This window comes from Gopherus flavomarginatus, chromosome 14 (genome assembly GCF_025201925.1).
Source record: "Gopherus flavomarginatus isolate rGopFla2 chromosome 14, rGopFla2.mat.asm, whole genome shotgun sequence".
Lineage (NCBI taxonomy): Eukaryota > Metazoa > Chordata > Testudines > Testudinidae > Gopherus > Gopherus flavomarginatus.
In genome coordinates this window covers 26,090,340-26,112,764 of record NC_066630.1, presented here as the reverse complement: position 1 = coordinate 26,112,764, position 22,425 = coordinate 26,090,340, and the positions used below count along the sequence as shown (strand labels likewise).

Sequence of the window (22,425 nt, the reverse complement as noted above, 5' to 3'; positions counted from 1 at the left end):
ATGTGGGGGGTGGTCACAGGTGTTACTCTCGTGACCCCCAGCTTCTTCCCCCTCAGAAAAATTTCCCCTCAGTTGCTGTCCCGGCTCATCAGGGTAAGCAGCTGGTGCACCAGGACACTTTGGCCATGGCTAAACTTACAGTTTTGCAGCGCTGGTAGTTACAGCTGTGTTCGTAAAGCTGTGTAGGGCCAGCGCTGCAGTGTGGCCACACTGACAGCTACCAGCGCTGCAGTGTGGCCACATTTACAGCACTTGCAGCGCTGTTGGGAGTGGTGCATTGTGGGCAGCTATCCCACAGAGCACCTCGTCCCATTTTTGGCGCTGTGGCTTGTGGGAAGGGGAAGGAAGTGTGCGGGTCTTTCTGCTTCCTGTTCCAGTGCCCCGTGGTGCTTTGCTACACGTTCCGAGCAGTTTGGCGGCATTGTTTTGAGTCTGCAGCGCGATTTCTGAGATTTCTGTTACAAATGGAGCCTGAGCTGCTGAGGACCTTGCTGATGAATGTTGCCAGCACATCACACATGGCAGTGTAGCTATTCCTTCAGCTGCAAAGTGACAGTGAGGAGTCAGACGATGATATTGAAACACCTGATGCTCAAGACACTCAATTGCTTGTGGCAGTAACAGACGTGCTTAGCACCGTGGAACGGCGCCTTTGGGCTCGGGAAACCAGCACTCAGTGGTGGGATCACATCGTCCTGCAAGCCTGGGATGACGAGCAGTGGCTGCAGAACTTTCGGATGAGAAAAGCCACTTTCATGGGACTGTGTGCTGAGCTCGCCCCTACCCTGCGGGGCAGGGACATGAGATTGAGAGCTGCCCTGCCAGTGGAGAAGCGGGTGGCTATTGCAATCTGGAAGCTGGCAACTCCAGACAGCTACCGATCGGTGGCGAACCAGTTTGGAGTGGGAAAGTCCACCGTTGGAATGGTGCTGATGCAAGTTTGCACAACCATTAATCGCACCCTGCTAAGAAAAACTGTGACTCTGGGGAACGTGTAGGACATTGTGGATGGCTTTGCACAAATGGGTTTCCCTAACTGTGGAGGGGCAATAGATGGGACGCATATTCCTATTCTGTCCCCACCCCACCTGGCATCAGAGTACGTTAATCGCAAGGGGTATTTCTCCGTGGTTCTGCAAGGGCTTGTGGATCACCGTGGGCGTTTCACTGACATTTACTAAGGATAGCCTGGAAAGGTGCATGATGCACGCATTTTTCGGAACAGTGCCCTGTTCAGGAAGCTGAGGGCTGGGACTTTTTTCCCAGACCGCAAGATCACAGTAGGGGACGTCGAAATGCCCACTGTGATCCTTGGAGACCCCGCTTGCCCCTTAATGCCTTGGCTCATGAAACCGTATACAGGGAAGCTTGACAGGAGCAAGGACCGGTTCAACTACAGGCTGAGCCGGTGCAGAATGACTGTGGAGTGTGCTTTTGGCCGTTTGAAAGGCCGCTGGAAGTGTCTTTATGGGAAGCTAGATTTGGGGGAAAGCAGCATCTCCGCTATTATATCCGCGTGCTGTACCCTCCATAATATTTGTGAAGGGAAGAGTGAAAGATTCAGTGAGGAATGGACCTCCGAGGTTCGAAGCCTAGAGGATGAATTTGCACAGCCAGAGAGCAGGGCTACTAGAGAGGCCCAGGAAAGGACTTCAAGGATTAGGGATGCCTTAAGGAAGCAATTTGATGCTGAGAGCCAACAGTAATGTTTGGTGCCTTTGCTGTGCTCCTTTCTACCTTGGGTTACAATATTTACCACTTCCTGCAATAATAAAACATATTGTAAAAGCCATAAAATCCTTTATTCAAAGTACAGTACATAAAAGGCCAGGGGGGTTAGGGTGGTAGACTGTACATTTAGAGGTTTGAATATGTGCTGTTTGGATTACTGTTCAATGTCTGCTGCACTTCAGGATTACTATGCTGCAGAGTAATGGGGGTGGAGTGCACAGGGTAAGAATTCTAGTTATCAAGGCTGGTAGGTGATCGTACAGGTGTTGGGGGCAGCTGAGGGTAATAAGAAACTGGCTGCTGGAGAAAGGTGTTTTGTGCAAATACTGAGGAACAAGAAAGAGAGCTTTGGGAGGGGTGTGGGTTACCACGGTACAGATCTGCCTGCATGGCTACGCGAGACTCGAAAGACTCAGTTTGGCGAGCCAGGAGGCTTATCATGTGCTTTGAGGTTTTTTTGGTAGCCAATTCCTTTCTCCTGCTTTCTGTTTGCCTCCACTCATACATTTTCTCTCTCCATTCCTGCGTCTTCCTACTTCCTCTGTTGTAGTGATTCATAACTGCTTTGATCAACTCCTCTTTTGATTTTCGTGGATTTTTTCTCAAGTTCTGCAAGCGACGTGAGGCCGGTGATCCGGCTGCATTACTCAAGGTCACTAAAAAAAACATAGATAAAAACATGTAATACACAGAGGCTACATTGTTTATTATCACACAGTGAAGGAGTTTGTAGACTTTTTGTAACATCATTCCCACATACCTAACATAACATAGAGAGGCCAGGGAGGCGAAGGCATGGCGAGCAATGCGGTGAGTGTTTCTGCCCCGACTTCACCTGGGAGGGGGAATTGACCGATGGGTCACTGGGGTTTATCTGCACTGGGTACAGGAGGTAGCTGGTGGCCTGCACAGGGGACAGTAGGGAACATGAAGGTGGCAAGCTGCTGGCGGGGGGACGGTCCGCGGAACTGCCGGCTTGCTGGTGAGGGGGGGAGAACGCACCGCGCGGTTGGCTGCCTGCTGGAAAGGGGGGGGCGGGGACCGGAGCACACCGCGGGGCTGGCTGCCTGCTGGAAGGGGGGGGGGGAGCCGGAGTGCACCGCGGGGCTGGCTACCTGCTGGAAAGGGGCGGGGGGAGACCGGAGCGCACCGCGGGGCTGGCTACCTGCTGGAAAGGGGGGTGGGGAGACCGGAGCGCACCGCGGGGCTGGCTGCCTGCTGGAAGGGGGGGGGGGGAGGGGAGACCGGAGCGCACCGCGGGGCTGGCTACCTGCTGGGAAGGGGGTGGGGAGACCGGAGTGCACCGCGGGGCTGGCTGCCTGCTGGAAAGAGGGGAGGGGAGACCGGAGCGCACCGCGGGGCTGGCTACCTGCTGGGAAGGGGGTGGGGAGACCGGAGCGCACCGCGGGGCTGGCTACCTGCTGGGAAGGGGGTGGGGAGACCGGAGCGCACCGCGGGGCTGGCTACCTGCTGGAAAGGGGCGGGGGGAGACCGGAGCGCACCGCGGGGCTGGCTACCTGCTGGAAAGGGGCGGGGGGAGACCGGAGCGCACCGCGGGGCTGGCTACCTGCTGGAAAGAGGGGAGGGGAGACCGGAGCGCACCGCGGTGCTGGGGGGGGACCGCGAACCTGGCGCCCTGCACTCAAGTATCCCTAAATTCTCAACAGGGTTTCCTACTGCCAGATATATCACTGCTGTGTGTTACCTGGGAAGAGAGGGAGGGTCTTCTACAGCAATGTGGATTCCGCCCTGGCCCCTATGCAGCTTGCCTGTGTGCAGCCATGGTCCCCTCACCCCTCGCTGCACAGTGGATCGGACGAGTTAGCCTGACTGGGACAAGGACCACAGTGGCTCTCCCTATAAACTTGCGAAAGCACATTTGCAACCAGAGCGTGGGCACTTTTCAAGAGGTTACCGAGGCAGATTACAGAGACGTGATAGAGCAAATCAATGGGCTATTCCACGTTTAGGCATGCATGCAGGCAGCCATAACCCCAACCGTCCTCTCCCAAAACATAAAAATCTGCTTACCCCGAGCACGCTCCTCAGCTTCTTCCTCACCAGCAACTTCCAGCTGCTGCGACTGGCTAGCCTCCTCCTGGCTTGAGAAGAGCTCCTGGCTGCATGCCTCCTGGGACTCCGGGGTGTCTCCCTCCACGCCAGTAGCCTCACTGTCGGCTTCCTCTACACCCTCCCCCACTTCTCCCTGCTCTGAACTCTCCATCGTGCTCCTAGGATTGGCAGTGGGGTCACACCCAACTATGGCATCCAGCTCCTTGTAAAAACGGCAGGTTGTGGGGGCAGCTCCTGAGCGGCAATTTCCCTCACGGGCTTTGCAGTAAGCACTGCGCAGCTCCTTAATTTTTACCCTGCACTGCAACGCGTCCCGTTCATGGCCCCTTCTCAGCAAAGACTGTGATATCTGCCCATAGGTATCATAATTTCTCCGGTTGGAGCGCAGCTGTGCTTGCACAGCTTCCTCACCCCAAACACTGATGAGGTCCTGCAGCTCGGAACTGTTCCATGCTGGGGCTTGTCTGGGGCATGGAGGCATGGTCGCTGATTGACTGATTGATTGATTGCACTCCACAAATGGCTGAGCAAACAGGAAGGGGATTTTTAAAATTCCCGGGGCATTTAAAGGTGGGGTCAGCTGAGCCCAGGGCAGTGGAGTGTGCATGATTACCAGAGAGGCTTATAAGGTATGCTGGGATACCTCCTTATACCCCGGAGGTCAATAAAAGCGCTGGTGGGTGCCCACACTTGCTGACCAGCGCTGGATCACCAGCGCTGGAATCCCTACACCCAAGGCTCGACCGGGTGTACAGCCAGCGCTGCAACCAGGGAGTTGCAGCGCTGGCCGTGCTTTGCAAGTGTGGCCACATCCTAAGTTGCAGCGCTGTAACCCCCTCACCAGCGCTGCAACTCTCTAGTGTAGCCATGGCCTTTGTTTACTTAGCTTTACCTCCGTGCCTGAGGACGCTTGAGGTAAACAAACCATCTCGGCCCACCAGCGGCTTATCCTGATGGCCTGGGAGCCAAATTTTGCTGACCCCTGAATCATAGGGTCGGCTTATGAACGGGTCATAAAAAATTTCAATTTTTACTTATCCCTCTGGGGAGGGGGAAGGGCGGGAAGTCGGCTTATGAACAAACTGGCTTATGACTGAGTATATACAGTGATTTACTTGCAACATTTATATTTTATCAAAAATTCATACTGAATTAAAAAGAAATCAAACCAAAACCTCAAGAAAAGAAACAAAGCTAACCACATTAAACATAATTTAGGGCCCAAACCTGCAAACACGTATAACTTTATGAACATGAAGAGCCCAACTGAACTCAGTGGGAACTCATGTGCTTTAAATTTATTTGTGTGTAAAAGAATTTGCAAGACTGAGATGTATTTTAATATTTAAGTTCTTTGAGAGGGAGTCAGGGCCTTATTACAATCACACATTGTTGTAAGTCAGGTGCTACTACATTTCAGGTCAATGGAATTACACCGGTATAACTGACTTAAGTAACTTATCATTGTCTGTAATGGGCTATACCAGGGATCGGCAACCTTTGGCATCCTGGTGGGCCGGGCTCGTTTGTTTACCTGGGCGTTCACAGGTTTGGCTGACGGCAGCTCCCACTGGTCGCAGTTCACTGCTCCAGGCCAATGAGGGCTGCAGGAAGTGGAGCGGGCTGAGGGATGTGCTGGCCGTCGCTTCCCGTCACCCCCATTGGCCTGGAGTGGCGAACCGCAGCCAGTGGGAGCTGCGATTGGCCTAACCTGTGAACTCGGCAAGTAAACAAACTGACCCAGTCTGCCAGCGTGCTTACTCTGGTGGGCCATTTGCCAAAAAAGTTGCTGATCCCTGGGCTATACCTTACATTTATGCACCAGTCATTCCAGTGGAGGCAACCTATTTTGCTTATGAAACAACCCATGTAACTAAAGTATTCAGGTGTGTGTTTGCAGAATCAGTCTCAATCACATTACTCATGAGAACAACAATAAGTCATGAATAATTACCATATTCTTTAAATGACCCAAGATTCATTTTTTGCAAGTTTCAATTAAAAAAAAAAAAAGATTTTATGCTCTTCTACCTCTCTTTTAATATTTTGCCACTCTTTCCAACCAGGGAAGCACCAGGGAAACCAGACGGGGGGGAAGGAGGCCTGGGTAAGGGATGAGGATGGTGGCGGCTGGAAAGCAGTGAGCGTCGCAGAGAGAAGGTAGGGAATGGGGGACCCGGCCAGGCTTGGGGGAGAGAGAGGTATGGTGGAGGGAGCAAGGAATGAGAGAGCCTGGTAGCAGCCAGGCAGGAGAGGCCTGGCTGGGCAGGGAGTATGCGGTGGGGAGTTACAGAGGAGGAAGGGGGTAGGGGGAGAACCCAGCTGAACAGGGCAGCCAGAGGGTGTGCAGCGGAGGGAGCAAAGAATGGGAGAGCCCAACGGTGCCTGGGCAGAGGGGAGAAGGAGAAGGAGAAGGGCAGGCAGTGGATACCAGGCCGAGCGGGGAGGGGGGACGGGGGCGGGGAGCGAGCCCGGCCGGACGGCAACGGGGGAAGGGGCACGGAAAGGGGGGACGGGGGGGAGCGAGCCCGGCGGGGTGGAGATGGAGGGGGACGGGGGAGGCTGGACGGGGGCACGGAGGGGGGGGGCGAACAGGAAGAGGGCTGGGGGGGAGGAGCCGGGACGGGGGGGGACGGTGGACGGGCACGGAGAAGCCCGGGCGGGGGGACGGGCGAGCAGGAAGAGGGGGCGGGGGGGGCGAGCCCGGCCGGGCGCGGATGGGGGGACGGGCGCGGGGAGGGGGCACGGGGGGGAGAAGCCAGGCCGGGCGGGGATAGGGGGACGGGCACGGGGACGGGGCACGGGGGGGGGAGAAGCCAGGCCGGGCGGGGATAGGGGGAAGGGGACTGGGGAGCCCGGCCGGCCGGCCGGGCGGGGGGGGGGGGGCAGGGAGAGGGCCGGGGCGCCCGGTGTAACCACACAAACAGCTCCCACTCCCACCCGCCGGTGCTGTGCCGGGCCCTCACCTGTGCAGCGAGGGCAGCTCGTCGCAGTCGGAGGCGGGGTCGCTGGTGTTGGGGATCACCCCGATGATGGTGCTCTTCAGCGAGGTGCCCTTCAGCAGCCGGCTCCGCACCAGCTGCATGTTCCGCGGCGAGTCCACGCTGCTGCGCATGGTGGAGCCGGGCAGCAGGACCCCCTCGTGGGTGAGCAGCAGCGGCAGGCGGCTGGGGATCTGAATGGCGCTGCCGGAGGCCATGGCCGGGCCGGGCAAAGTCCGCGGCACCCGCTCACCACGCTACGGGCCGCGGGCAGGGACAATCCTCAGCCGCTGGGTGCGTCGTGCTGCCGCCTGCTGGGCGCGGCGGCTGCTGCAGCTAATGCACCGGCCCTCCCCTCCCACCCAACGCCCCGGGAACCCCCAGAGCCGCGGGGAACAGCGGGGCGCCCCTCAGAAATACACATTCAGGGACTGACCTTAGTATTAAAATAACACATAAAGCGAATCATGTTAAAATTAAATGCGCAGTAGTAAGTAAAATAATGCACTCAATACCTTATAGCAATTATAAATTATATAATTAATACAACGAATGGCAATATCATAATTCATAGTGATTTTAATAGATAATATGTAGGTTGGTGGTGTGTCAAAGTCCTGGGGAGATTTCAATATGAAATGAGCCAAAGTGCTAAAAAAACAAAGGTTCACACAATTTTAATCAAAAATTAAAAACTTTGCTTCTTTTCCCACCCATCCCCAAATCGCAATCTAGACATTTTTACTTTCTTCAGAATGGCCAGTTTCCTAAGAAAACATAAATATTCATTGTACATGTTTTGATTAAGGAAAAAAACAATCCTCGTCTGAACAAATGTTTGAAAATCCTAATTTTGGAACACAGTAAGGACTGGCTGGGTAGCCAGTGCTGACCAGGCATCCAGCTCTGAGCGTTGGACAGAATATGTGTGTGTTGGGGGAGTGTGAGAGAGACAGAGTGAGTGGGAGAGAGTGTATGTGTTGGGGTGGGTGTGTTTCTGAGTGTGTCAGCATGCTGTCTCTTTAAGAAGAGCATTCAGAAGCCTGAACACCAGAGGCGGTAGCTCCCACTTTGCACCCAGAGGCAACAGGACAGATATACTCCCCCTGACACCCACCCCAGCCCAGCTCAGTGGAGACCAGGTATACAGGTGGGAGGAAGGGGACACCCTGACATCAGCATCCTCCTTCTCCCCCACCCTGACCAGCAGACAGAAGGCAGGCTCCAGGTCCAAGATTGGCCAGGGAAGCTTCATAGTCTGGTGGAGTGGGGACAGGACCAGCAGTGGCTGTAGATGGCAATGGAGCAGGGCAGCGGTGGAGGAGAGGCACCCCCACTTCAGAGGAGTTACCTGGCTGGTCCATCTGCCCCTCTGCAGCTTGGTCCGTCCCTTCTCTCCAGACACTGCTCACACGTGCCTGACTGCCTCTAAGCCCTACTGGCTGTGGGCTGGGTAGGTCTGGTGGGTGAGGGGGATACTAGCATGGTGTCTTCTTGAATACCACACCCTGTGTGGGGCCAGCCTGCTCACCCCTAAGGTCAGCCCTGACTATGGGGATATAAGTTCTAGACCTGGCTCTAAAACTTACCTGCTGTGTAACTTATAAATCATTTCCCTTCTCACACTTTGGCTGTCCCTTAGATACAGAGGGTTTCAGGTGCTCTGTTTTAGGCCTTGACCCTGCAAGCTGCTCTCTGCATGGACAGACAAAATTAAAAAAAAACACACTGAAATCATTCTCTGGATGGGCTTTAGAGAGGGTTGCCTACCCTTTTAGCACTCACATTGCACTAGTAGTAAAAGCAAAATAAAAAATGCACCATAGTTAATAAAAGGAAATTATGGGTAGGTATTTAAATGGTGCAGCAGAATGTGGAGAGACCCAGGTTTCAAAGTAAAGTGCTGCTTTTTCTATTTGTTAATTGTTCATCACATCACTCAGTGGTTTGAGCATTGTCCTGCTAAACCCTGGGTTGTGAGTTCAATCCTTTGGGCGGTCACTTAGGGATCTGGGGCAAAATCAGTACTTGGTCCTGCTAGTGAAGGCAGGGGGCTGGACTCAATGGCCTTTCGGGGTCCTTTCCAGTTTTATGAGATAGGTATATCTCCATATATTATTATATTAATACCAAACCTCACATCTGCCAAAATTCCAAGTAGCTTCTACTCTTGAAGCTTTCTGAGTGTTGCTACGGCTGTCTCAGCCACCAGATGTCAGGCCAGCACCTACAATTAATTTATATTGTTTTTGTTAAAGGGAGACAAAATGTACTATAAATATACGGTCTAACATGGGGATGGAAGTTTATACAAACAAGATATTGTCTTCTGTTAAATGTGTTGGTTCATAAGTGACTCCTGGCTCTTCTCTGTTTCATGGTCTCTTGCTCACTCTTATTATGGACTGAATCCTCCCATATGCTGTTCAGGTGTGCAAAGGCACAAGGAGCCTCTTTCCTTACGCAAGTAGCAGGGCAGGAATTCTCTGAAGTGCTCAAGAGAAGCCTGGAATGTACTGATGACCCATGCACCACCTCTTGTGCAAAGTGAGGTCCCATGGGTTAATCAAGTTATCCAGCTTCCCAGCAGGCAAGTTTAGACAGCACTATTTGGAGGAACACTGCAACTGCTATAAGAAGCCACAAAGTGCAGTACTATACAAGTATGTCCCTTCAGCCATCCCCATGGAATCCTGACCTGGCCAAGAGGAGGTCTTTTCCAGAGGATAAAAATCTATGTTCGCCTTTCTTGTGCCAACTAGGCTGTGATTTAGCTATACACAATAAAAAATCCTTTGAGGTTTTCCACAGAGCCCACTACATGCTGAGACTGGACTCTGGGTCTTAGCAAGTGCTAGGATAAGGGCCCATTGTACAACATTTTGATTTAAGAAACTCCAGATCTTTCGGGAAATAACTGCACTCACTCCTCTCCCTAGTCATCACCACTCTTGTTCCATGTTTCCAGCTACTATTTTCTTTCACTAGAAACAAATCCCTAAAAACAAATGTGAAGAAAAGAGAAAGTGGAATAAGGCCCATGCTGCTTGTTTTTCATCAGCACTGGATTGGCCTCTCAAGGCCTACTGATGGAATGTTGGTATATTACAAGCTTTGGCCCCGATCCCACAAAGTTCCATTAAAGTGAGTGATCCAAGCTCCCAGATCAGATTGTTGGATTGGGCCCTGGAAACACCTCATTCCAGCATGTTCTTTGCTGATGTAAAAATATGCAATGTCAAAATGCCTGTGACCTGACCCCTTGTTAATTACTGACTTTGATGGTGTACTTTGAACTTCTGCTTTTCTGTACAGAGGTAAAATCTCAGTAGTAACAGAAATGTTTATACTAGAGTGACCAGATGTCCCGATTTTATAGGCACAGTCCCCGATACTTGGGGCTGTCTCTTATATAGATGCTTATTACCCACCACCCACTGTCCCAGTTTTTCACATTTCCTGTCTGGTCACCCTAGTTTAAACTAACTGTTGTCTTACAAATCTGCTGCAATAACCACAGTGCAAACTAACTTGTTTAGCCCCATTGCTAAGAAGATGTTAATAAACCATCTTGCATTCAGCTTGAAAATGCCAAACTAACAGGATATATTTAAATACGTACAAGAGATTCCTATGGCCAAGTAAGATGTCCTTACTCAGAAGGATACTTCTCCTCTCCAGCCCCCACCTCAAATACTTCAGCTGGGCTGTGGGCAGGGCTGGATTTAGGGGCAGGTGACCACCTGGGGTACCGGGCTTATGAGGACGCTGAGCTCAGAGTGCTGTAGAAAAAATAAGGTATTCAAAAGTTTAATAAATGGAAGGGAGGTGTGTGCAAAAGACACTCCTTGCCTGGGGCACCATTTGGTCTAGGGCCGGCCCTGGCTGTGGGGCTTTGTCTGGGACAAGGAGGGAAGGTTTTCAAACTTGCTAGTTAGTCCACTAAGCATCTTCTTCAGGAAAGAAGCACTAGTAGATGCTGTTTGCCTATTTAAATGTACTGTTCAATGTGGTGTTTAAAAAACATGAATGCCAAAGTGCAAATTAAACAAAAACATGACAAACATTGAACTTTCTGGTATTAGACATAATAAGCATGTGAACATATGTTTAACATTCAGAGGGGGATTGGGTTCATATAAATGTTTAAGCTTCATATAAATGTTATGTTAGTGCATATTCATTTAAAGGGTTTCTGAGCCATCAGATAAAATTTTTGCACCATTACTGCATTAAAGGAAGCACATCTATCTATAGTTATGCCTATCCTTCCCCTCCATCCATTTTTTTCTCTTCCTGACAGATGGTTAGTTCCTAAGATCAACTAGGCAGAGCTCCTCACTCAATTTTTGGGCTCTATAAATTCTTTCAAGGAGAAATAAATTCCAATTATTGATATAAAAGCCTCTGCTTTGCTGATCTGTCTTTAACAGCTCTTCAGGGCTGGGGCTGTCTCTTACTACATGTTTGTACAGGAGTTAGCACTGTGATGGGGATCCCTGGGGTGCAGCTTGGGACTCTTGGGACCATTGTGCCTCGTGAAGTCTCTCCAGCCTGGGCTGTCTCTCACAATGCCTTGCTAGTGACCAACAACAAACCCCTCCAGGTACTGTTATCACTCAGCACAACCGCATGGGGAAACCCCACACCTAGCTAGATAGCATGAACGCTCCCAGAGCCACTAATGAATCATACCAAAAGAAAAGAAAATATAACCACTCAGTCTAAACTCTTAACCCTATTAGTCTGGGCAACATCTAGATTAAGCAGTTTTTCTCACCCCACTGGATGAGTCCTTAATATACAGGTTTGTCCCTTAAACCTGGGCCAGCCTCCTCTGCTGGAGTCTTTAGTCTTCTTCTGAGTGTCTTGGTTGCTTGCAGCATAGGTGGGGGCAGAAGAAAGGCCAAGCAGGAGGCCTCAGTGTTCTGTTTTATACCCTCAGTCCCATGCACTTGGAGAACACAACTCCAGGCATGTCTGGGGGGCATTGTTGAGTCTCCAGGTAAGGTTGAGCAATTCCCTTGGTGTGGCCTCATGCAGGTGAGTCATTGAATTGTAGCTCCCTTACTGGACAATAGCTGTTGATGGGTTGTTTGACACCCCACCTGGGGGTTGGTTACTTTCCTTGCTGTTGCCTCTGGGGAGCTAATATCTGGCTGATTCCCCTATTTACAGCATGTGACAACCATACAACACAATTCTCATCACTTCATATGCATTAATGATATACATATATGGATAGAGAAATGACTTTCAGCAGATCATAACTTTTCCCCTGATACCTTATAAGGTGTGCTTGGTATGTACTATCACAATTCTATACAGATGAGGAATATGGGGGTTACAAGACGCTCATCCAAGGTATAGTATGTCACAAGCACAAAGGGGCCTGAGTCATGACTGGGATCGGTCATAGAGTGGCTGGCCCTTTACCAGGGAGTTTGGCTCAGCCTTGCCTGTGATGTAGCAGTTATCCTCCAGCTGATCCTGATCTGGTAACTTAATTATAACTAGTTCTTCGCTGTGAAAGGCTCAAAGAGAACTACACAGGGAAAAGAGGAGAACTCACTGGAGCAGATGAGAAAACTTCCTCTCTTGAGTAAAGGTCTGATGAAAGTAGCCTGAAAAAGGACTACAAGGAGCATCATGGGTGGCCGGTGACCTGGCTGTTGGGGGTAGCTAGCCCCCGGCCCTCCCCTTGTGCCCAAGGCCCTGGCCCTCTCCATCTGCCCCCTCCCTACCCTGCAGGACCCTAAAGAACCCCCACCACAGCCCCCAGCAACAGGTGGCCAGGGGGCGAGGCCCCAGCCCCGAAGCTCTGGGCAGCACAGTGCTCCAGATGACAGGGTGGTGCTGCCAGCCCCGGCAGGCTGGGTGGCAGGACTCCCAGCATGCCGGGCGGCCCAGTACTCTGCCCAAGGCAGAGCACTGGGAACTGCAAGAGGGGGCCTGGCCTGAGGGCGGAGCATGGGTGGGGCCACGCTGAGCTGTTTAGGAAGGCACAGCTTACCCCTGCTTACGATACCCGCCGCCCATGAGGAGCATGTTGAGCTTCTGTGGGAAGTTCTGAAGTAGGACCTACAAGAAGTGGAGACATCCCTACAAGAAGCTGCTGGAGGTCCTGGAGAGGGAACACAGGGGAAACCTGCTGGAAAAGAGGGCCTTTAAGGAAAGCCCTGAAATGCAGCCCTTGGCTTAAGGAAAATAAACTCTGCCAGGTCTGAAACTAGGGGTGAAGAGTAGGCAACTTTAATGTACCCCAAGAGGGGCAGAAGACCCATTTCTTTGGATGTTTATATGGAATTTGCTAGGCTTTTGCTACCCTGGTAGAGGGGCTGAACTAGAAGGCAACCTGACCAGAAGGCTAGGCCACTGAAGGTATAGATAAACCATGAAGGGCTAAAGAAGATGTCAGAATGGGGTGGTAGCAATAAAAATCCCTGCAATGTCATGCTATACCAGAGCGTGGAACCACATGCAGAACCATAATACAAACAATAAATAATAAGAGATGTCCACTTAAGTGAGCTCAAATAATCTTTGATTTTCTGCCTCCCTAAACTTCTTTAGTGGATGGCAGTACATCACTCAGTAAGTGACGAACTAGCCCCTCACAATAAGATGTCAAAGGGATTTCTCAATTAGCTCCATAGTTTCATAGAACTTAGGGCCCAAAGGAACCATTATAATGATCTGACTGCTGGTATAACACAGGCCATAACAGCAATATCTGCATCAAGCCTGTAACTTCTGTTTGAGCTATAGCATATCTTTTAAAGATATCCAGTCTTGATTTAGAGACTCCAAGTGATGGAGACCCTCCATATTCCTAGATAAAGATATCTGTTAAAATGTGTATGTTATTTCTAGTCTGAATTTGACTAGCTTCAGCTTGCAGCAATTAGATCTCATTAGCTCTTTCTACTAAAGAACTATTTACTATCGGAAATCTCTTCCCCATGGAGGTACTAGCAGAGTGTGACCAAGTCACCACTTAACTCTCTCTTGGCTAAACGAAATACACCTCTACCCCTATAAAAAAACGACCCAATATAACATGAATTCGGATATAATGCAGTAAGGCTGCACACTCCAGTGGATCAAAGCAAGTTCATATAACGCGGTTTCACCTATAATGCGGTAAGATTTTTTGGCTCCCGAGGACAGTGTTATATCAAGGTAGAGGTTTAGCTTGAGCTTTTTAAGTCTCTCATTGATTTGGGGTCTGGAAAACAGACCTTACATTCTTATACCCCTTTGCTGAATCCCTTCCAACTGTTTGACATCTTCTTTGAAATATGGACATCAGATCTGGACCTAGTACTCCAGTAATGGTCTCACTTATGTCATACACAGAGGTAATACCGCCTCCTTACTCTTACTTGATAGTCCCTTGTATCTCCAAGGACTGTGTTCACTCTTAGTTACAGCATTGCACAGGAGCCCATATTCAGCTGGTTATCTACCATTATCATAGGCTCCATGGAGTCACGTGACTATTCCCTAAAGCTGGTTTGCAAAGACAATTAGGCCTGGCAGTCAGAGCCTTTGCTTTTCAGCTAACATGCACTTTAGGGAAACTTAGCAAAATATACATCTGCACCAGTGGGAGGTGTAATGTTGACAATGTTATGACACTTTCTGATGTCTGATATCAAGCAGGGCTAAGGCTGAGCCAATATGTCATGGTACAGTGTACCGGTACCTCTCTCACACTGCCATTATGTGCTCCAAAAATTCAGCTCCTAATTTTTCTTAATAAATCTGTAAGTGTTAGAGTAGCTAAGAAACACTGAGATCACATTTTTTAGGTTAATTGATGCAATGGGTCTGAAACAATAGCTCTGAGCGGTGTGAACTGCCGCTTTATCTCAGTGAGGTATTAACTCAGATGCCCAGTGATGATATTGTCAACACTATTAGCTACTTGCTAATGGAAGTATGTAAGCAAGGAGAGGAAAGATCACATCCTTACAATATCCTCAAAGTGATAGTGCAAAAATTAAGTATGCGTGGGTGGTGTCTGGGAGATACCTCCACTTATTCTTTTACCCCAGGTTAAAGGAGCCAAGCAGAGATCTGAGTCCCACCAAGGAAGAGCCAAGCCCAAGGAGCATATCTGGGGTTCTAAGTACCACAGAGGTGAAGCCACACTTGAGGAGCCCAGCACAGTCTATTGACACATTGAAAGCATGCTGAAGGGGACCAAGTTTGAGGAGCCCAGAAAATAGAACAATCATATTTTGAATCTCTGAACAATCTACCACGAGTAGTACCTCATTTTGGTTGACTCAGATGGGTGAAGCTTATTCTGTGGGCAGAGCTTGGAAGAATATCACCACCTTTCCCCTCCAATTTGCCACCATGTCACTTAAACTTCTGGAGGAGCTAGCAACTCTGCGAATGCACTGGCTCCCGGAAGAAGCTTGGACTGTTTGGCCCCATGTAAACTAAAATTGTTCTGGCCTGATTTAGGAACGAGTTCAGCAGGGTACTAAAACCACATACTTAATCTTGAGCATGTGAGTAGTCATACTTCATGTGCTTAAGTGCGCTGCTGGATAAGGCACAAAATGCTGTTGAGCTGGTTAGCAAGGTCATACCTTTTCTCAGTCAAGTTCCCCCTCCCCTTGACTCCCACTTCCACTGTGAAGCCTACAAGAAACTAGCCAGCTTAGAGATCTATTTATTTTATTCCTTTTAAAAATTAACTTCTTTACTCCACTACACAGTCCATTTTACTTCAAAGTGCATGCTCAGCACCTCTGAAAACTAGGGCTTGAGTGTCTCATGTTGGCCACTCAAAATTAAGATATAACAAATACCTCTGAAAATTTGGACCTAAGACTTGCTCAAGTCACACAGAGGGTCAGAGCCATGAAGCAAACTCAGAAATCCAAATTCTTAGTTCTCTGCTCTGATTCCTACCTCCAACTTTTTTTCTAACATATTACAAATTGACTTTTATAAGAGACACATTTAATTATATAAGTGCTTTATCTAGAATTGCATAGGACTCTCTAATCTAACCTTTAGACTACTTACACGGAGAAATTGCTGCAATACTACCATACATAAAAACATTTGCCACAAGAACTTTGTCCTCTGCACAGAAGCTCCTTCAACTGGACAAGCCAAACTCTTCCAACTCACATGGTAATGTAAGCTTCACTTTTTTTGTGTGTGCATGATAAATATAAACTTTGAATGAATTGAAATTATTCTGCAATAAACTGCATATTATACATGATAATATAATGGTATCAAACTATTTTTCCAGATTCATGTTCCATTGAGTTTTAATATGCAGACATAGATTTAAAAGAAAAATGACTTACCTTTTATATTAACTGTATGACTTAACTTTGTTAGTTATGAAAATACTGTTTCATGAAAAATCTATATTATAAGTAACAATGTCTATGAAAACAGGTCATACACTGTGCAATGCTTCCACCTTATTTCTTTTGAAGAGCAACCTCTAACTATTTTGTACCCATTGCTACTCTGAGTAATTAATTCCTCTCATTAATAGAGAGGACGACAAGACAATTTTTTTATATACAGTAATGTATACTATCAGATAATGACACTATTACTGGACTGTGGTAGATTTAACTTAGTATATCTTTTGAAATGATAATTACAGCTGATAGGTTTCTTTTACTTTTTTTTTAGTAGGGGAACATTTTACTTTAGGATGCAAGACTTTATATTGTTGAAATATCTTTTGAGAAAAGTACACACAATGAAACAGTTTCATGCTTGATGAAGTTAGCTGTTCCCTGGGGCTCACTGCAGACTGTCACACATGATACTGTTTTTTATTAAAGTTACTGCATTATAAGCTCCCTATCCAGTCCCAGAACCTTTCTGCAGCTGCTGTCTTTATTCTACTGGTGCATTTCTTCCTTAGTGGGTGCAGAGCCACTCCACAACAGGCACCAAAGCTCCAGCCTGTACAGGCTAGTCTCAGCAACCTATTATATCACAGCTTTATAAACTCAACAGAACTTGAGTCAACATAAATTTGTAGTGTAGACATGGCCTGACTCTGATGGTCTCCTTTAGGAATTGCATTCCTCTCCCCTCTCTAAACTGCTGGATTAATCCCTATGGAATTAAGATAAAGCAAGCTAAGGCCACTTGACTTCTGGATGAGAGCAACCACACAAGGATTTAATGCACTTTAATTTCATACCTTTAGTTAATTTGTCTTAACTTTCCTGCATTTCTAGTAAAAGAAGCAGTTGGAGGCAAAAAGCCATCCTTTAAAAAGTGAAAGTTAAATCCTATTGAGGAAAGTAGAAAGGAGCACAAACTCTGGCAAGTAAAGTGTAAAAATATAATTAGGAAGGCCAACAAAGAATTTGAAGAATAGTTAGGCAAAGACTCAAAAAGAAACAGCAAAAAAAATTAAGTACATCAGAAGCAGGAAGCCTGCTAAACAACCAATGTGACCACTGGATGATTGAGATGCTAAAGGAACACTCAAGGAAGGTAAGGTCACAGCAGAGAAACTAAACAAATTTTTTGCATCAGTCTTCATGGCTTTTGTAAAGGGAAATGATGCCTCACCAATCTAGTAGAATTCTTTGTGGGAGTCAACAAGCATGTGAACAAGGGTGATCCAGTGGATATAGTGTACTTAGATTTTCAGAAAGCCTTAGACAAGGTCCTTCACCAAAGGCTCTTACGCAAACTAAGAGGGAAGGTCCTTTCATGGACCAGTAACTGGTTAAAAGACAGGAAATAAAGGCTAGGAATAAATGGTCAGTTTTCAGAAACTGAGACAGGTAAATAGTGGTGTCCCTCAGGAGTCTGTACTGGGACCAGTACTGTTCCACGTATTCATAAATCATCTGCAAAAAGGGATAAATAGGGAGATGCAAAATTTGCAGATGATACAAAACTACTCAACATAGTTAAGTCCCAGGCAGACTGTGAAGCATTACAAAGGGAACTCATAAAACTGGGTGACTGGGCAACAAAATGGCAGATGAAATTCAATGTTGATAAATGCAAAAAGTAATGCACAGTGGAAAACATAACCCCAACAATACATATAAAATGATGGGTCTAAATTAGCTGTTACTACTCAAGAAAGAGATTTCGGCATCACTGTGGATAGTTCTCTGAAAACATCCACTCAGTGTGCAGCAGGAGTCAAAAAAGGTAACCCAATCATTAGGAAAGGGATAGATAGTAAGACAGATAATATCATATTGCCTTAATATAAATCCATGGTATGCCCACATCTTAAATACTGCATGCAGATCTGATCGCCCCCATTTCAAAAAAGATAATTGGAATTGGAAAAGGTACAGAAAGGGCATAAAAACTAGTAGCTTTCATATGAGAAGAGATTAATAAGACTGGGACTTTTCAGCTTGGAAAAGAGACAACAAAGGGGGCAAAGAGTCCTGTGGCACCTTATAGACTAACAGACTTATTGGAGCATGAGCTTTCGTTGGTGAATACCCACTTCGTCAGATGCAACAAAGGGGGGGATATGATAGAGATCTATAAAATCATGACTGATGTGGAGAAAGTAAATAAGGAAGTATTATTTACTCCTTCTAAGTACACAAGAATGAGGGGTCACCAAATGAAATTAATAGGCAGCCAGTTTAAAACAAACAAAAGGAAATATTTCTTCACACAATGCACAGTCAACCTGTGGAACTCTTTGCCAGAAGATGTGAAGGCCAAGACTATAACACGGTTCAAAAAAGAACTAGGTAAGTTAATGGAGGATAGGCCCATCAATGGCTATTAGCCAGGAAGGGAAGGGATGCAAAACTATGCTCTGAAGTGTCCTTAGCCTCTGTTTGCCAGAAGCTGGGAATGGGAAATGGGGGATGGATCACTTGATGATTACCTGTTCTGTTCATTCCCTCTGAAGCACCTGGCATTGGCCACTGCTGGAAGACAGGATACTGGGCTAAGTAGACCATTGGTCTGACCCAATGTAGCCGTTCTTACATTCTCTACTTATCCAGGATATCAGCTACGAGGCCTCCCTCCTAAGTTCAGGCTGAGTACTGATACCTAGGCCCTTAAACATACACTCAACCATATGGATATGAGCTTTAATCACCACTTTAATCAGCTGATGATCTGGCCCACAGAGAATGCCTAAAGGAAGGTGAGGTAGGATGTGATAGAAAGCATTTATTATTATAAATTTGGAACAACCTCATTATGCATAAGAGATGAAGCCATGTAAAGTTATGCTAGATCATATAGGATGCACTGTCTACTTTCTAGGTAAAGGAACAAAGCTGAATAGTCTGATCATAGAATATCAGGGTTGGAAGGGACCTCAGGAGACCATCTAGTCCAACCACCTGCTCAAAGCAGGACAAATCCCAAAACAGTTGTTTGTTCGTTTTGTTACCCCAGTTCCCTAAATGGCCCCCTCAAGGATTGAGCTCACAACCGTGGGTTTAACAGGCCAATGCTCAAACCACTGAGCTATCCCTCCTCCCAATAGTAATAATAATCAGATTATTTGTCTCAATATAGAGAGACTTCACCTTTTCCAAATGTGGCAAAAGTTTCATATATTTCTCAGCATTGTGACATATATCATCAAGACCCCACAAATCAAAAGAATATCATCAAACAGGAGATTTTGAATGTCAAGTTATTCAATGCACTCATCATAAAATAACCGCACTGAATTCTAAAATTAATCTGTCTCAGTGTCTCTCACACTAGACAGTTGCACTGGAAATGTAAAAAGCTATTTTTCATATGTAGTCTCTGTATTAAATACCCGCAATCATTCCTCTGCCCTCACCCAAAGGATCTCTGTTTTTTTTCTATATCCAGCTTGACTGAAATACTGCCAGTTGGTTGTGTAAGCTCAGTACATGGAACACATGCCAAGAATTGCTGGCAGTCCATTCCTGACAAAAAGAATGAGTATAAGACCTTCCAGAGATTTTCAGTTGTGTGTGTGGGATTCTTTCACAGTAATTGCATTGTGCAATATTCTAGGAATATTTGCTAGTGAATCTCAGATTTCAATCTCTCTATTCAAATATGAAAGAGGGGCCATGGTGAAAAGGGGAGAGTAAGAATTGGCAGCCCAACAAGAGAAAGTTCAGTCTGACCAGATATAAAACTGGGGCCCATGGAAATGCACAAGGGGTGGGGGGACAAGCAGGGGCAAAGACACCTCCAATAATTGGAGGGGGCACAGAGCTTCTCTGGCCCTGGGGGATGCATAGAACATGCCCCTCCAAAAGCCATCACATTTTTATTCCTGCGCATGCCCCAGCTAGGGCCTGGAAGTGGATGAAGGAGGAAGTTCAGAACTAGCAGCCCAAGAGGAGGAACATCAAGGGTGCATTGCCCACCCAGTCTTGAATTTGATTTTCATGTGAACATTTTAACACTAGAAATACATCACAAAAATCTGATGCAAACTAACTTCTTTGGAGGACACAGGTAATTCCTATGGAAAAATCAGCATAGCTCCATTCCTTAATACCCAACTGAGGAGTTGGCCCCAAAAATTGCTGTTCTGCATCCTACCAGATCAGCTTTTGTTTAGGGAACTGCTGATAGGAGATAAGTGTTTCTTAAACACAGTTTAACTGAATGAAAAGGCTGTGGTAATGGAAAAGGCTTCAGGCTTGCTTACCTTTGCTGTGTTTTTGTAATGTTTATTTTCTTTTCTTCTCCATTTTAGAAAAGAAAGAGTTGTGGTATTAACAGAAAATGCCAAGTAAGAAGACTAAATGTTTTTCTGGCCCCAAAAATAATTCAGCTAAAGAGAAGAATGTAGAAAGTTATGGAGTTACTGGCCTCGCTTACGTAAGTAGCAATTTATTGAGTTAAACTACATTACAGCCATGTATAGTGGCCCAAATTCTATTCACTCACCCAGTCTGAAGGCACTACAAAAGGAGCTTTCAATGCCACTTTAAACTGGCAGGAGCATTTCTCTTCTATGTAGCTCATAGGAAGATTTTCTTGTCTGCAAAGTAAATATGGTATATTAATGGCCTAAAATACTTCCAGTTTATGACTTTTAGGAAAGGTCACAGTTGGGGGAGGAAGACAATCATAGGGCCTAATCTTGCATCCCACACTCAGGCAAAGCTCCCGTTGTCTTGGTAAGGAATACAGGATGGGCCCATTTAAAAAGTGCTTAATATTGTACCATGAAACAGCATTTACACAGCTGATCCTACAGCTTACAGCTAAAGACTGCTTCTTTTCTTTATGACTGGCTACTAAAAGACACCAAAGGGGGCAGGATGTGTTCCCTGCCCTCACCCCAGACAAGGACTGAATCCCCATGCTGTCAAATCTCACAGGGGCTAAAAAAGAAATATCTTTCTGCTGTTTCTATGTGTCGGCTCTGAAAGAGGATTCAGTATAGGTGTGGCTAGCTCCAGCACTACAGACCCCTAGAGGATCCTGCACTGGAAGGGAGCCTTGTTGCTGGGCTACAAAGAGGACCTGTAGTGGAGTTAATTTTCTCTTTATGCATAAAAGGTTAAGCATTCTCGATGGACACCTTCTAGCTTTTGCTTCAGGTAGAATGTTTGGGGTGATGTTTCCTTAACAGAATAGGGGAAGAATGTTGGTGCCAGAAGGTTCCCTGCAGGTTGCAAGTGGCAGTTGGACTGAGCAGTTGGAAAGCAAGAGGTCTGTGTAATAGTAATGACAAGCAGGACTTCCCTCAATGTGGAGAGAAACAGATGATGACGAAAATGAGTTGAAGGAGAAACAGAGTACCAGGGAAAATATAAAGAACAGATTCAAGACACAAAATTAGAAGGAAAGGAACAAGAAAAAAGCCAAGGAAACAGATAAGTGTCTTGTGTTGCACCTGCTAGGGATGTCCAACTTGGCCCTAATTTTCTGAGCACTTACATTTCCCACTGACATCAGCTGGAGTTGTGGGTGCTCAGCACTTGAGGCCTCTGGTGACTAAAGGGAACAAGAACTCCTCAATAACTATAGTACTAACCTGTAAAGGAAAGTGTTGCACGGCTAGGGGGATAGATAGCTGGAGGGAATGGGGAGCTTGTCGCATGGGACATACACAACTTTTGTTAGTTTTACTTTAAAATATTCTCATTTAACTACTCCCATTTAAAAAATGTTTTCCCTTACAGAGGAGGCTTCTGCTCTTGCTAGTTTACATGTCACCTGACAGCAGGCTAGGAAAAAGACTGGGGATACAGAATAAAGAGGGAATAAAAAGAAGCCACTAGTGTTCCACCTATTCTGATTCATACATTCCAAAAGTAAAGAGCCTAAAGTCAAGGCAGGAAGCGAAGCCTGGCTAGGAATGAGTAGTCTTGACACCAGGTTCCCAAAGGATGTCCTTTGTGCCCCTAGTATAAGGCTCCCTGTAAAAGATAATATGAAATAGGAGGTAGAGCAAAGAGAAGACAACCTGTGTAACGGTAATAATAATCATCATTTTATTATACTCCATTAAATTATCATGATTGCTTATGACCCCAAAGAGCTATTCCAACAGCCAGGAATTGCTGTGGTCATGCCCCTTTTCTCCTGGTTACACCTCTTCTCTGGCCACAGGGGGGTGGGAGCTACTACAATGACTAAATGACATCCTAGGATACACTCTATGCAGGAGGAGTCCTCC

General features: G+C 47.1%; 2 protein-coding genes and 1 long non-coding RNA gene across 4 annotated transcripts in view; 1 reads left to right on the top strand and 2 right to left on the bottom strand.

Annotated features, from left to right (window-relative positions):
* LONP2 (lon peptidase 2, peroxisomal) overlaps positions 1–7,053 on the bottom strand; it is an 89,464-nt gene extending 82,411 nt beyond the window's left edge. The window contains exon 1 of one of the 2 annotated variants that reach the window (XM_050923067.1): positions 6,771–7,053. In XM_050923067.1, the coding sequence (XP_050779024.1) occupies positions 6,771–7,003 (233 nt within the window). In that variant the 5' untranslated portion in view covers positions 7,004–7,053. The remainder of the gene's footprint in view (positions 1–6,770) is intronic. The other variant, XM_050923066.1, reaches the window with a different exon arrangement.
* Positions 7,054–7,173: 120 nt separating this feature from the next.
* Positions 7,174–22,425, bottom strand: part of LOC127034376 (uncharacterized) — a 56,622-nt gene continuing 41,370 nt past the window's right edge. Inside the window, exons 2-4 of the long non-coding RNA XR_007769375.1 lie at positions 8,921–9,012; positions 8,375–8,480; positions 7,174–7,221 (exon numbers count right to left, since the gene is read on the bottom strand). This is a non-coding gene — a long non-coding RNA (uncharacterized LOC127034376). The remainder of the gene's footprint in view (positions 7,222–8,374; positions 8,481–8,920; positions 9,013–22,425) is intronic.
* ABCC12 (ATP binding cassette subfamily C member 12) overlaps positions 20,520–22,425 on the top strand; it is a 100,735-nt gene continuing 98,829 nt past the window's right edge. The window contains exon 1 of the mRNA XM_050923038.1: positions 20,520–20,615. Coding sequence (XP_050778995.1) covers positions 20,520–20,615 — 96 coding nt within the window. The remainder of the gene's footprint in view (positions 20,616–22,425) is intronic.